Source organism: Macrobrachium nipponense, chromosome 6 (genome assembly GCF_015104395.2).
Source record: "Macrobrachium nipponense isolate FS-2020 chromosome 6, ASM1510439v2, whole genome shotgun sequence".
Lineage (NCBI taxonomy): Eukaryota > Metazoa > Arthropoda > Malacostraca > Decapoda > Palaemonidae > Macrobrachium > Macrobrachium nipponense.
Genome location: NC_061108.1, coordinates 76578538 through 76594939, shown reverse-complemented (window position 1 = coordinate 76594939; position 16402 = coordinate 76578538). Strand labels below are relative to the sequence as shown.

Sequence of the window (16402 nt, the reverse complement as noted above, 5' to 3'; positions counted from 1 at the left end):
ATACATACAATATAAATTGGATACAGTAAAGTAATGCATAACTTTTAAGATTTATGGAAAAGATGCATATTTACTTTTCTGGGCTCAGCTCGTGTCGCTGCGCGAAATATCCTTTAATCCATTATTTCTAAGGTAAATGTACTAACACATACCAGAGAATAAATAAAATAAAGAAAAGGTCAGTACAACTGACTCGCTCACCCTCCAAGAGGGTGTCGGTATGAACACTATGGCGAGTGAGACCACTACCACGAACCGCTTGCCAATAGAAATCTCCCACTACAAAATCCCCACAAGAGGGGAGCCGACCCATAGAGTGGGCAGCAACTACTACTACTCCATCCCATGCTGCCGACCGCTGCGCCTCTGGTGGACATCCTTTTCAGTTAGCGCACATAGTATACACGTGCCCCTTTTTGCTCTGTGTTTTTGTGCCCTTTTTATTGGATTTATTCATCATGGAGCGTACAGCCATTGCAGCAGCTAAGTTAAGTAATCAGTGTTTATTGCTATTTGGTTTTTTCCGGCCTTGAGTCAGTATTTGCCGTTTTTTAGGTATAAATACGAGCTCTAGGTCGGAAGCATGGCAGCATGGTTCTGCCTCGTGGCGGGTTCGTTCTTGGTCTTCCATACCCAAAACCTTCCCTTACTTATTACGCTCTGTTATTAGTTATCCTATTTATATTAAGGGTACAGCCTACGGGGTTTATGTCATGCATGCATGTCTTTTTCACCTTGCGTAGGCATCTTCCATCCAGACCCTAGCCACAGCTCTTTGTATCGGCCCCGGCTAGCTTTGAGTGGTAGACTTTCTTTCGGGTTAGTCGTACACTCCTGGATTTTTTCTCCTACTATTTTATTTTCTTTCTTTACGTTTAGTAATTTTGTTTAATTATGTATTATGTTTTACGTTAGTGTTCGGCGTCTGGCGTCACCTAGCCTAGGTTATGTCCTTTTGGCCCATGTGTTTCCGCTCTTCAGTTCGGTTGCTTCCCTATAGCATCTCGCTGATCAGTCGGTTGTGTATCCTAGGCTTTATTGTTTCATGGTATATCTTGTTACCGCTCCGTGGTCACTACGTGATCACGGAGCAGCCAGACGCTTGTCCAGTCATCTCCCTCCTCCCGCTCTTCCATAGGGCCGGGGGGAGGGTTAGTCTGCCCACGCTCGCTCCACATACCCGAGCCTGCCTCCCTCTCCCCCTAGGCGGAGGGAGTAGGGGGACGGGACAGACCCAGACTGGCTTCGACCTCTCCAGCTTCTCGGTACGCTCGGATGACTAGAGGGGGGGGACTGGCCTTTCCCCCCCTCCGTCGTTACTCCGTCACTCCGTTGCTAGCTCGAGTCTGTTTGCCCTCTCGCCCTTTCCCACCTTACTGGGGCTCTTTATCTACCGGAGCTCCGGCATCCACGTGGAAAGGTGCTAGTTCACCCTGACGGGCGAACTGCGGCATACAGTTGGTCTCTGCTAACCACTCCGTCGCGCTGATATCGCGACACGCTCCGCCACGCACCGGATTTAGTCCGGTACGTCCCATTTTTATAGGTTTAAGATTAGTATTTAATTTAAACTATATTAAGTTTAATTTAAGCTACATTAAACCTCCCCCTCCTTTGCCTGCTCACACCGGATCTCTCCGTGGTTATAGCCTATTCAGGCGGTAAGGGAGGGGTTCATGCAGCGGAGTTCTTTTAACCTTTAGCCTGTAAGTGATACCTTTTACGATGCTCATGTGTCTTTTCACTTACAGACCACCAACTGTGAGCATCCGGGATGCACTGCCACGCTCCAGGACCCCTGTGGGCATGAAGTCTGCCGGTCCCATGCTCCATGCGCGACTCCGCACGGGAACCTCCAAGTCTGGTTTCACGAGACCTGCACCATTTGCTATGATCTGGTGAGACCAGCTTCTTAGACGGGGTAAGTAATTTCCAAACTTTCCGTTAGCCAAGATCCCTACATGATTATAGTTGTCTTAAGTTTTAATTTTTTAATCTTTCTTAAACTTAAGCTAATTTTACATGGGATTTCGCATCCCCTATAATTTTAAGTTAACCTTTTACTTAAGTTTTAGTTTTAAGTTTAATCTTAAAAAACTAACAAATACCCTCTCTTCCAGGCTCCGGCCGTGAGGGACACCGCACTGGCAACCCTGCGGGCCTGGGTCGGCGGTTTTGGGAAGAACGCCGCCAAGGGTATGCCCTACATTCTCGAGAAGAGGTTGGCGGTCCTGATCTTCCCCGGCGGTAAGTCAACGGGCTACGTCGACCCAGCAGAGGCGGCCCCGACTATTGCGCTCATCCAGCAGCAGCTCGCCGCCTCGTTGACTGATCCAGGCCAGGACATCTCGTCGGAAGTCGCGACGTTAGATTTAAACATTGAACCGATGGTAGGTGTTGACGACCTGTTGGTCGAGGTGAGTACGTTGGACGCCCAAGGGCTGCCCTTGGGTGCCACTGGATCTTCTACTCCTGCAAACTCTCCAGCTTCCTTCCAAGGCTTTACAGGAGCCGAACTTTATACTTCTCCTGATGCTTCTGTTAGACCTAAGGTCAAAGGACAAGCGGTGGTTAAAACCTTGACTAAGACGTCGTCGTCGTCTAAAAAGACGTCGTCGGCGTCATCATCATCTCGCAAGCCTCCGGCTACAAACCCCGGAGCAGAGAGGTCTAAAGCTTCTGGGTCCGGCTCCAAATCCTCAAGGAGTAGATCCTCCAGGGAGAGATCACACACTCCAGCGGAGTCAACTGTTCCACTTCCTTTGGTCCCTGTTCAGAGCTACCCGTCCACCTCCGCAGCAGCTCCGGCTTTGGATACCAACGCTGGCCTGTTGCAACAAATGGGCGATCTGGTTGGGACTCTAAAGAACAGTATGGAACAGATGTTCTCCCGGTTGTCTGATAGGATCAACTCCCAGGACAACATTATCGCCGGACTAAGCCAAGCTCCGCTAGCTACTCCCCCACCTTTCGGCACAGGGATAGCTCAGTTGCCACCATATGACTCTCTGCCTCCGTTCAGCATGAACAATCCCTGGAGAGTGGCGTCATACGCCCCCTTCCAGGACGGGCTTATTTCTATCCCGGAATGTGGAACTCGAAGGATTGAGGACTTCGAGTTCTACCCGGAAGATCTCCAACCTCCATTCATCGGCTACGCCAGGCTTACCACCTCTGCCATGACACGAGATGATAAGGTCCCTAAAAAGACGGTCCTCTATTCACGTGACCAGGCTCAAAGAGAATGGCTCAGGTGCTTAGAGGACATGGACTGTTTCAAACACGAAAAATACAGCCGTTTAAGAGTCCATTCACAATCTTTACAATGGAAGAGGGTACTCCGCTTCCTTTCTTGACAAAGATTGCTACGGTCACTATCCCAGCAGCCCAGAAGGGGGATTCGTTACCGCAGCTAAAGGAAGCGGACCCTACATCTCCTTTACTTCCCTCAACCGGAGATTTGTGGGAAGACCTGCCCAACACTTTTTCTGCGGGCAAACTCAAACCAGACTGTGCTATGGAGCAGTTTGGTGAGAAGCTGCCTAGACTTCCAGATAGCCTCATTCAGGCAGAATTTGATGCCAAGTCTAGGCTGGCCAGGTCTATCAATACCATGGCCATGACTGAGGTGGCTACCATTTCTTATGGTTCCGAGCCACTGTTCAAGCTAATCACCAAGTCACTGACTCAAACGGTTCGCAGTCTGACATGTTCGAGTTCGCCACAGCCAGAACAAACTGTCGGAAGCATGTCCTCCAAGAAGCAACTATTCGGCATGGAACCAAATAAGTTGCTTTCATCAAACATCTGGGGAAGGGCAGCAGAACCTCTTCCCAGATGCAATGGTAAAGGAGGTCCAGGCAGAGGCTACGAGGCTTAACCAAAGCCTTTAAAGGATCGTTGGGGTCTCACGGCAAAAGAGACGCCAAGATCAAGCTGTCAGGAGGTAAGGCCTCAGAAGAAACCCAGACGTTTCCAGCCTTACCAAAAGAAACAGCAACGGTTTGCCCAGCCTGTTCCGGCTGTTCCTTTGGTGCAGGCAGCCCAACCCTCTACCTCCAAGGCTCAATCACAGCCTATTTATGTGATTTCCCCCAGCCTCAACCTTCCACCTCTTACGCTGTCTCCCCAGCCTTCAATCAAGTCTTCGAGGGCCAAGCCTTTCAGAAGTATGGACCGCTGGTCGTAGGGGAGCAGAGGTAAGCGATCCTTTCGTCAGAGAGGATCTGGAGGGTCCCTTAATAGAGGAAAACACTTCAGGGGAGGCCGCGGAGGCTACCAACACCAATGAGGACTTCCAGGTAGGAGGGAGGATGTTTCTCTTCCCCCACCGGTGGAGTTTCAGCAAATGGGCACAAAGCATGTCGAAAGGCCTGGGTTGGAGTTGGGTGGCGAATCCGCCCCCACCCAGACCTTTCCGCCAACTTCCATCCAAAGAATTGACGGAGTATGGCGGAGGACCTCCTTCAGAAAGGAGCAATAGCGAGAGTCAACAGATTAAAGTTTCAAGGGCGCTTGTTCAGCGTTCCAAAGAAAGGCTCACAAAAAAGAAGGGTATCTTAGACTTGTCCCGCTTAAACTTAGCCATTCGCTGCGACAAGTTCAAGATGCTCACCATCTCGCAGGTGCGGACCTTACTCTTGGGGGGCGTGGGGCCGTCCACCACCACCTCTATCGATCTTACAGACGCATACTATCATATCCCTATTGCAAGACACTTTCGCCCGTATCTGGGCTTCAAGATAGGAGATCAGGCATTCTCCTTCAAGGTAGTTCCCTCCGGTCTCAACGTAGCACCCAGGGTGTTCACGAAGTTGGCGGAAGTGGTAGTTCAACAACTAAGATCGCAAGGGATTATGGTAGTAGCGTATCTCGACGATTGGCTAATCTGGGCTCCAACAGTCGAGGAATGCCACAAAGCAACACTGAAAGTAATCCAGTTCCTGGAATATCCAGGCTTCAAGATAAACAGGACCAAATCAAGACTCACTCCAGAGTCAAACTTTCAGTGGCTGGGCATTCAATGGAATCTATCCTCCCATACTCTGTCGATTCCATCAGCCAAGAGGAAAGAAATAGCGAAGTCAGTAAAGCAATTTCTAGGACACAAAACTTGCTTCAAGGAGAACCCAGGAAAGGATCCTGGGTTCACTCCAGTTTGCATCAGTGACAACATCTTGAAAGCCAAACTGAAAGATCTAACCAGAATCTGGCGCTCACGAGCAAATGTCAGGTCCAGGGACAAATTATCCTCAGTCCCTCAGATTCTAACGGAATCGTCTACGCCCTTGGGAAGCAAAAGTCAAGAACTTGTCAATATCAGTACCCCTTCAGTTTCTACGGAATCGTCTCGCCCTTGGGCAAAAGTCAAGAACTTTGTAATATCATACCCCTTCAGTTTCCTCCTCCGGGGATTACTATCCACACAGACGCTTCGTTAAGCGGTTGGGGAGGATATTCGCAGTTCAAGAAGGTTCAAGGAACCTGGTCACCCCAGTTTCCGTCAGCTTCACATAAACGTACTGGAAGCAATGGCGCGGTGTTCTTGACTCTAAAAATGTTACGTCCGCCAAAGAACTCCCACATAAAGCTAGTCTTAGACAGCGCAGTGGTAGTCCATTGTATAAACAGAGGCTCCAAATAACGTCATCTAAATCATGTCATGGTAGCCATCTTCTCCCTGGCGGACAAGTTCAGTTGGCACCTCTCCTCCACCCATATAGCTGGAGTGAGAAACGTCATAGCAGATGCTCTATCCCTCCGATCAGTTCCTCTGGAGTCGGAATGGTCACTGGACAACAGTTTCGTTCCAGTGGTATTCTTCAGAGAGTTCCAGTCTACAAGTGGATCTCTTCGCATCCCAAGCGAACCACAAACTCCCATGTTATGTGGCCCCCAACCTGGACCCTCTGGCCTATGCCACGGACGCCCTGGCCCTAGACTGGAACAACTGGGAGAAGATTTATGTCTTCCCTCCAGTGAATCTTCTCCTGAAGGTACTGAACAAACTCAGGACGTTCAAGGGTCAAGTGGCTCTAGTAGCCCCAGACTGGCCGAAGAGCAATTGGTACCCTCTGATTCTGGAACTGGGTCTTCGTCCTCTTCGAATTCCCAGTCCCAGGCTCTCCCAGTCAGTGCAAACGAAGACTGTGTTCGCTCCTCAGGAATTCTCAAAACCCTAACTTTATGGATTTCATGAAGTTTTGCAGCTAAAAGAGATGCGAATATTGATCCTCAAAATATTCTCTTCTTGGAATCTGATAAAAGAGATTCAACTTTGAGACAGTATGATGCTGCAGTCAAAAAGTTAGCAACCTTCCTGAGAGAATCAGATATTAGAATCATGACAATCAATTCAGCTATATCCTTTTTCAGATCTTTATTTGAAAAAGGCTTAGCAGCTACCACCATTACGACAAACAAGTCAGCCTTGAAAAAGATTTTTCAATTTGGTTTCAGCATAGACTTGACAGACTCCTACTTCTCGTCTATTCCCAAGGCTTGTGCTAGACTTAGACCTTCTGTAAGGCCTACGTCAGTATCATGGTTCTTAAATGATGTTCTAAAGCTGGCTTCAGAAACTGATAATGACACATGTTCATTTATAATGCTCTTAAGAAAAACTCTATTTTTATTAAGCTTGGCCTCAGGAGCTAGAATTTCAGAACTGTCGGCATTATCCAGGGATCCGGATCATGTTCAATTTCTTCCCACAGGGGAAGTGCTACTTTCTCCGGAACGTAGTTTTATAGCAAAGAATGAAGATCCTTTGATGAGGTGGGAACCATGGAAGGTTGTACCCCTTCCACAAGATATCTCTCTTTGCCCAGTATCGACCTTACGAGCCTTTCTGTCCAGGACCTCCTCATCCTCATCGGGTCCTCTCTTTAAGAGAGAAAAAGGTGGTACTTTATCTATTAAAGGCATCAGGCAGCAGATCCTGTACTTTATTAAGCAAGCCAATCCTGACTCCTTCCCTAAAGCACATGATGTCAGGGCAGTAGCCACCTCAATTAACTATTTCCAACATATGAATTTCGATGAGTTGAAAAAATATACTGGATGGAAATCGCCGACAGTATTTAAGCGTCATTACTTAAAGTCCTTGGAAGCTCTGAAATTTTCAGCAGTTGCGGCGGGTAACATAGTTTCCCCCAGACTCTGCTAATTCTTTAGTAGAAGATCCAGTCCTCCTTTCTACCTATCTCACCCAACAGTTCGTCTATACCTGCCATGTTCATCTACGTTTACCTTGAGTCTTAGCTGCTCTTATGATGGTATAGTGGGTGTCCCTTATTTTTTTGCTAGGGTCACTCACAATTGATTGTATATAATGATCTCTTTGATGTGATCCCCTTATTTTTATGCTAGGGGACACATCGTATTTACAATGGTTACGGGTTTTGTATATTAAGTCATATACATTCCCTTTTTATGTTATTATTGAAGTTTGTTCTGTTCAAGTTATTGTTATAATTGCTTTGAGTTCTTTGTACATAATATCTATACACAGATACTGATTTCAACATATATTCCATGTAAGCCCTGTATATATGTTAAATTTAAGTTAATTTTAAGAAATATTATTTGCATTAAGTTATTTAAGTTTAAGTAATATTTCTATTTTGTATCATTGTGTATATGATATTTAGCAATTATATTCCTTTATTTTATGTTATCTTTCATTTGAGACCCTTTTGTTTATTTGATTTTATTCTTTACAATCTTGTGCTATTTCTCTGGTACGATTTCGCGCAGCGACACGAGCTGAGCCCAGAAAAGGGATTTTTGACGTAAGGAAAAATCTATTTTCTGGGCGATTGGCTCGTGTCGCCAGCGAAATCCTGCCCTGCCCATCCCATCGCTCAAGATTGTCTGCTAACTTCAGGATGGCCACCAGAGGCGCAGCGGTCGGCAGCATGGGATGGAGTAGTAGTAGTTGCTGCCCACTCTATGGGTCGGCTCCCCTCTTGTGGGGATTTTGTAGTGGGAGATTTCTATTGGCAAGCGGTTCGTGGTAGTGGTCTCACTCGCCATAGTGTTCATACCGACACCCTCTTGGAGGGTGAGCGAGTCAGTTGTACTGACCTTTTCTTTATTTTATTTATTCTCTGGTATGTGTTAGTACATTTACCTTAGAAATAATGGATTAAAGGATATTTCGCTGGCGACACGAGCCAATCGCCCAGAAATAGATTTTTCCTTACGTCAAAATCCCTTTTTTCTTCTTTGCTTACCTTAATTTTTGTCACTATGCCATCTATGTAGCAGCAGCATCTCGAGCTTGTACATTCGTACCTCAATTTTTTGCTCGTGTAACAAAGCAAAAAAATTGACCAAGTTGCTGTTATATTTTGTATTTCTACCCCATGGAAAAAACAAACAAATTGCAGTGTTGCAAAAACAAATGTATATACAAGTTTTGTCTTTTAAAATAAATTTATGCATCAATTGTAAATATAATTTGTTATAAAAACATGATTCAATATATATTAAAATTTTATTATTCGGGCGTGACTGAACAACCTATTCTCATCATCATGTGAAGGGCTGTTACAAAGATTTCAAATGGACATGTCTACTGCCACTGTATCATATTTATGTACAAAAATAAAAAAAATACCCTTTAATACATTTTTCATACACAATTTAAACTAAAAGCATCAAACCCTTATAACAAAAAGCTGAAGTTTACTTATAACAAAAAATATGACCAGAATCACCCCCAACCTTGATCTGATGCGTCTGAAAAGAACACTAGGTTGGGGCTCAGTGGGAGGAGAGATCTCCCTTCTACAAGTCTGTCTCTTAACTTCCACCATTGCAGGTCCTCCTTTATTTCTTGTGTGATATGGAACATTAACCCCTTCTCTCTCACATTTTTTATCCCAACTTCCAGTCTTCATGAAGCAAATTTTTTTTTATTGTTTATTTCTAAAGTATATGCTAGTGATAAATCACCTCGAATATTACTTAAAAAAAAAAAAAAATTTCAGGATAGTCTTCAACTATTACATAACTTCTCAAGGCCGAGTTTTCTTGGAAATTATAAAAAACAAGGAAAATAACAAATAAAGAATATATTTATTGCATTTTCATCTATATTTTTATTCTTTCATAATTCTTCAATATTACAAGAAAATAATTACACATGATAAATGTAAAACTTTATAACATAACTGATCTTCAAAAGAAAATAAAAGGAGCAAAAGAAAAACAATCTTGCATTTATGAAAAAATGCTATATGATAAAGTAAAGCCTGGTGACTAACATAGGAGAAAAAAAGTATGATGACAAAAATATAATACTTTCAAGAGAAAATGTAAAAGGTTTCATTATCACAAAAAGAGTAAGATTCTTGCCTTTATGAAAAAGTAATAGAAAAGGACCAATTGAAATGAAAGGTTTTACCTTCATCATAATGAACAATACTTTTCTTTCCATATTACCTATTTCAGCTTTATATTTTGAAAATAAATGTATTTACTCCTGTACAGAACATAAAATAAAATTAAATTCTTTCATCTTTTCCTAAAACTTATCCTTCGTGTGATATATCCTAAAGCAAGGAGTTATACACAGTGCTACATCACACACTAAACAGCAGTATCTGCTTTCTTTCCTTAGCCTTTTTCCACTTGCATCTCACTTTCTGCTACAAACTACACATTGTCTTGTGGGGTTACTTTTCTTTTCTGTAGGTGGCACGACATCTGGGAAATGCCTTTCTGTAAGACGAAGAGGGTGAGGTACACTACTTGGTCGTCCTACTTTTGATGACATCATAGGTGTATGGTACTTTTTTACTGTCTCGTCTATCACTTGAAGACGGTACTTTAGAGCTGTTGCTTCTCCTCCTGATTTGAGATACAAAAGATAGGAATTCCACAATGCGAAGTCGACAATATGAAAGAATATTTTCTTGTAATACCTCTTTCTCCTTTTTCTTGTAAAGAGGATAATCCTGGAAACATTGATCTACTTTATCAACCCCTCCCATTGTGTTATTGTAGTCCATAACTAGTTTAGGCTTCTTCACCAATTTTCCTCTTTTTTTTGTTTCTACCATTTCTGTGTTATGCACTGTGGAAAGTAATACAACATCTTTCTTATCCTTCCATTTTTTTGCTGTTACTTTTCTTCTTTTGTAAGACACCATACAGCCTTTCTGCAGTTTTTCTTGTTTCAATCTAGAGGGCATTTCCTTTCTACTATCACGGACAGCGCCATATATGTATGTTTCATTATCTGTCAGTAAATCTGCTAATTGGGGAGAGTTATAATAGTTATCCATTGTAAGGCAATAGCCTTTTTTCAGTAATGGCTTCATCAGCGTCATAACAATTTTTGAAGACACGGGAAGGTCTTCATAATCATTATCAAACATTGTTCCTTGACCTGTAAAAATGACAAAATTCCAAACGTATCCTGATTCTGATTCACACAACATGAAATATTTTATCCCAAACCTAGCTCTTTTTAGTGGCAAATATTGTACCCAACCAAGACGTCCTTTATAAAGTAAAAGACTTTCATCTATAGCTACATTTTGTGCAGGCGTGTACATACTTTTGAATTTGCTAACAATGCTATTATAAAACTTCCAGATTTTGTTGAGCTTTGGGCAAGGATGAGTGGCAGGGTCAAAATCCTCATTATTTGACAAATGCAAATACTGCTTTATTTTGCAAAATCTGCGATGTGGCATAATTTTAGCAAAAATTGGTGTGTATAACAAAGGCATCTTACACCAGTATTGGCTTTCTCCAGGTTTCTTTACAATCCCCTGTAGCATAATAACACTAAGGAAAATCCTCATTTCTTCCCGATATGTTGATTGCCATTTCTTTTTCTCTGTTTCTGATTTTCCACTTAACTTTTGTTCAGCATTCCTGTTCGTCTCTGTAACAATAATGTCTAAAATATTGTCATCAAGAAATGACTCAAAATACTGAATATATGTATTTTCTTCATCATCTTCAGTATTATATACATGATGAATTATATTACCACCAATAAGGGAAATGCAGGCTGTAGAGGGGAGGGTGGTTCATCATCTGTAATTGTTATTCTTTGCCAGCCTTGGTTATCAGGAACATTATCGTCATCATCTTCATCTGAAGTATCAGAGTATTCTGACGTCATATCACCATCACTTTCGCTCCCTGAATCGTCCATTCCATCATAATACTCTGTATCACTGTCACTCTCACTACTCATGATAGTTATATAGTTATAAAAGAAAATCCACAAAAAAACAATGAAAAACCTGCCTCATGAAAGGACGCGTCTCCAATGCCCAACTGGCGCCAAAGTGGCTACAATTTTCTTTAAAAAATGCACTTATATCCATAGAAAACAGCTTTCTATAGTGGGAGGACTAATTATAAAAACAACACAAGCCGGAGTTTTACTGGGGAAGTTTGGCCTAGGAAAAAGGGAGGATAGCTGGAATTTCGGGTTTATCGGTATACTCGGGCTTACTGAAATATGACAGTTATCTTAAACCTGAGAATACACGGGGTTAAGCGGGAAGAGGTTAAAGAGTTCGGAAACTTCTTTCTGTTCCAGTTCGCCCTGAGGAACAATTGTAGGTTCCTCATAGTATGCAGTCTCCCTAGTGTCATGAACTGTTCTATTGAGGATAGTGTGCCAAAAAGACTCATCCATTCCTTCGCAGAGCATTCCTGAAGGACTAGAAATTTCTCTACCTTCTGCATGCACGACTCGATTCTTTGTGGGGATAGAAAAGCTGAAAACTCACTGAGTTTATCCTCATCTCCAAATAGACTAGTTCCTGGCAGGGGAGTAACTGCGACTCTTGCCTGTTTATTAATAGTCCTAATTCCTGAGCTAAAGTCAGAGTTTTCTGAAGGTCCTCCGTGCACCTCTCCTTTGTTTGTGACAAGAGAAGCCAATAGTCCAAATAAAGGGATATCCTTATCCCGACTAGATATAACCATTTCACAATGGGAGCTAGCACTTGGGTGAACACTTGTGGGGCGGTTGAAAGCCCGAAACACAGCGCTCTGAACTGGTATATTTTGCTCCTGAAGACAAATTGCAGAAACCTCTTTGAGTTTTGGTGTATTGTAATGTGACAATATGTGTCCTCCATATTGATGAAGATCATCCAATCCCACTGATGAATTGATGAAAGGACCGACTGATTTGTCTCCATCTTGAACTTTGTCTTCTGCACATATTGGTTCAGAGTACTTATGTCCAACACAGGTCTCCATCCCTTCGATGACCTGGGGACAACGAAAAGATGATTGTAAAAACCTGGGGTTAGTGGCTCTTTTACCAACTCTATTGCTTTCTTTTGCAAAAGGGATGAAACCTCTAACAAAAGGGCAATGAATTTCATTGAACTTTCTGAATAAGCTCTCAAAGCTATCAGAGAGCCTGTTAACAGTGGCTTTCTCTTGAAAGGAATATTGAATCTTTCTCTTAAAACCTTTACGATCCAAGATTCTGCCCCTCTTGCTTCCCATTCTTCCCAAAATTGAAGGAGTCTCGCTCCTACTGGTACATGAAGGACTGATACATTACTTCTTGGTTGAGGGGTTGGTTGCGGATTTTTTAATAGATCTAATCTAAGGATGAAATGTGCTCTACCCCTTGATCTAGGGAAATATCTACCGAACCCCCCGCCCCGAAAAGGTTGTCCTCGGCTGCCTGGAGGGGGACATACACTGGGAATATTTTCTCGAGTATGTTAAATGGATTGCGAGAGAAGATCCTCTGTTGCCTTCTTTTGCAATTCTGAGGCAACTAGCACTACTGTCTCCTCTGGAATACAGTAAGGCAGACTTTTGAGTACGAGAAACTCCTTTAGATGTAAAAGAACACCAAAGTTCTCTCCTTTTAGGATGTCTAACATGAAGAGAGTGGCTAGTTCCGAGGATCCGTCTCTAATACCCTTATCTAAACAGGAGATAACTTATGAAATATCTGCAAAGGCTTCCTCATCCAACATGGAATAATTCTTGAGTTTACGTCCCAAAGCTCCCACTGTCCAGTCCAGGAAACTTATCTCTTCTAATACCCTAAAGATATTTTTAATTAGGTGATCCAATTCTGACGCTGTAAACATGATCTTGGCTGAGTTGAAAGCTGATCTTCTCACCGAGTCAATATGAGTGGAGAAGTCTCCCTGGGCGGAGGCAGACACACCCAAAGAGAGAGCTTCTCCGGTTTCATAACATAGATGTCATCTCGTTGAAAGACGAGAAGGAGGGAAACTGAAGTTAACTTTGTCTTGATCCCTCTTATCCTCAAGCCAAAGGTTAATTTCATTTAGCGCCTTTCAAGCCAAAAAGGACAGTGCTAGTTTGGGTAATTTTGTTGAGTCTTCCTGGTTGTCTCTCATGTAGGAAGACACTGGTGATGTGGGAGTCACTGGCCGGAACAAGGGTTATTCTGTTGTTCTGATGTCAAACAACACCACGGTGGTGGCATATGTGAACAAATGGGGGAGGGGGGGTGGCTGGTATTTCACCACACTTGTTGACAGTTGAGATGCACCAGTGGGTTATTGACAACTCAGTGGAGCTCATGGCCAGGTACATTCCAGGCAGGAGGAATGTGGTGGCTGACAAGCAAAGTTGTCGGAGTCAAGCCCTAGGTACGGAGTGGTCTCTGCATCAGGATGTATTTCACATACAGAGTCCATTAATACTTTGGTTAGATTTTGAAGTAAACACCTCTCTCTCTCTTCTTTAGTAAAAACGTAGTTACTTCCTCTTGAGAAGCTTAGCAGAAGGGAAAGTAAAGGTAGCTTTACCTTGCTCCCTGTTCGTGGTCAGCCACTTATCTACTTCCCGAAGGACTTTCTTCGAGGAAGAGGAAAGAGCCATCTTGGGGAGGCAAGTGCTGTGAGTTGTCCATTTTCTCATAAGGAAGGTCGAGGCTGGAGAATCAGAAGCAGGCTCAAAAATATCTGGGAAATTAGCCAGGAAGACAGGGGACAAAGATGTGACCTTACTCTTGAAGATTGTTGGTTTCTTCTTCAAAAACCCCATGAGCTCCTCAAACTGACATTTAATCAGAGCTAAAGACAAGTCTTCCTGAGCCAATGAGAGTGAACGTGAAGACGGTGGTGGCACCAAGTGGTTGGGTGTGGGCATCAAGCATCCTGGAGGAGAGGGGCGCTCAGTGATGAGGGAACGTTTAGCAGAAGGAGATGGGCTCTTATGTGGAACATCTGGTTGCTTGGGAACCAAAACAGGGCGCTCGAGACACAAGCAAGCGAGAGTCCAGGCTATCCCATAAAGACTGAAGAGGACAAGCAGAAGCAGCAGCAGAAGGCGGAACAGTGAAACTAAAGGAGGGCTGAGGGCTAACACTGGCCTACTTGTACCTCTTGATAGATGGGGAGTGCCTTTTCAAAGGCCGAGAAGCAGAAAAACAGCGCCACTGTCACTTCCTGTCAGAAGTGGAGCCATCCGAAACTGATGACAAACAATTCACACCAAAAGAGATGCCTTTTCACTGGTGCTCTGTTGCAGCATGGGAACAGGCAACAGGCTCGACAGAGAAGGTGACTGCCCGTGGACAAACCCCACCAGGCCACCGTGGACCTCCTGTATGTCTTCACCCCAGTGCAGGAGAGCTGGACAGGGACCTTCGTCTAGGAGCACAGGTGGGATGGGCAGCCACCTCCTCAACATGCACAACACTGACACTTGGAACACTGGAAGACACTTTCTCCACAAAGACTGAATGAAGTACCTAACTCCATTACTGTGTTGGCCAAAAACTCAAATTTTTGGTTGCACTTACATTCGAGGCTGGCAATGGTGTTAAGCTTAGAAGAATGGGAACTTAGTATAAGAGTACTATGGGGTAAATAAGCAGGAGGGCTAAGGATGGGAGACAACAGGAATTTGAGGAGAAGAAACAGCATTATCTTCTACCACACCATGTAAAGGAAAAGTCTCTAAACTAGCCCTACTTTTGGCTCTAAAGGCCGCCTTCCTTTTTCTATCTTGTCAAGTTTGTCCAAGTTGGACTTTAACACCGTCCACTTTTTATCATCTCAATCCTGACATTCCGAACATATGAGATCTTTACTGCATTCCTGCCCCCCAACATAAGACAATTTAGTTAATCTAATCTTGCAACCCTTGATGCAAGAACGAATACTTGAAGAGTTGGAGTTAGACACCTTGATCAAAGTTAGAAATAAAGTTAACCATAGCTAACGATATAACTAATCTTAAATGTCACCACAAGTAACTGAATACTTCACTAAAATACAGAAACAAACATCCAAAATGATGAAGACGAATGCACAAAACCACAGATGTTAATTGGGAGCCAGCAGAAAACTAATTGAAGCTCTCTGCTGAGTTGCAACTATCAGTCTCGAATATGGGCGGGACCTTGTCACCTACACAAACAATGGTAGCGCCACCGCAAAATTTGAATTTTTAGACTGCCATGGCAGGAAGCTTGTAGCTATGTAATTAGTAGTAGTACGTACTTGGTAAGTCACTTATATAAAATTTATATTGTCTTTAGGATTGTATATTTACCTACTGTATGCACACATTGAACTTACTTTTCCTTTAGAAGCATTATTGGAGGTAACTGAATATGACCGATAACAGGATGTATACAAACGCCGAAAGAGTGGTTCCCTTAAAACTAACACCATTTCTTGGTTTAGTCCTGACCTGTGCAGTTGTACTTAACCAAACCTGTAAAGAAGTAGTACTCTCTATACATTGGACTGTATATACAAGTTAAGCATAAAAAAAGGCCTGCAAAGCATGTGATATTACATTTTCTTCAAAAAAGTTCATAGTGGTACCCAACACCAAGTGGCAGCACAGTATATGTGAAATAAAACAAATGCTTGTGAAAGAATTTTCCTGTAATGGACAATTACATGTAGCAGTGGGCTGTATGTTACTCACAGTACATAAAAACTGCAAAAAGTATAACAATTAAAAAAAAATAAATTGAATTTTAGTATACCGACCATTCACAGTTCTTTATCAAAACAATTGGTGTGTCCAGCACCATCCTCAAAATCTCCATAAGATGAAAGGTAAAACACTCCACCTAGGTGTACATATATGCAAAATGTGTATTGAGAATATAATATTAACACAATTGTGAATATAATTCATTATCTTACCTATGCATATTTTGCTTTTACTGCACTGTGGAGAGATGACAAAATGACAAATTTTCTAAGACAATTTGTATTTTTCATAGCTACAAACCTAAGGTCTTAACAATAGGATCATTTCTGGGCTCAGCCCGTGTCGCTCCATGAAATGTATCCTTGATCCTCATTTCTAAGGCACTAGCACCTAGCTGGATCCGGTTAAAAAACAGATAAAAATGGTATTTTTATAATAAAATAAGGTTTCACACATACTTACC

General features: G+C 42.9%; 1 protein-coding gene across 4 annotated transcripts in view; it reads right to left on the bottom strand.

Moving 5' to 3' along the window:
• The window catches only part of LOC135216354 (phenylalanine--tRNA ligase, mitochondrial-like), a 292985-nt gene extending 277280 nt beyond the window's left edge, over window positions 1–15705 (bottom strand). For 3 of the 4 annotated variants that reach the window (XM_064251594.1, XM_064251591.1, XM_064251592.1), the window contains exon 1: window positions 15570–15705. In XM_064251594.1, coding sequence (XP_064107664.1) covers window positions 15570–15665 — 96 coding nt within the window. In that variant the 5' untranslated portion in view covers window positions 15666–15705. Of the gene's footprint in view, window positions 1–8237; window positions 8363–15569 lie in introns of all 4 variants that reach the window. The other variant, XM_064251593.1, reaches the window with a different exon arrangement.
• Between the last annotated feature and the right edge of the window lie 697 nt (window positions 15706–16402).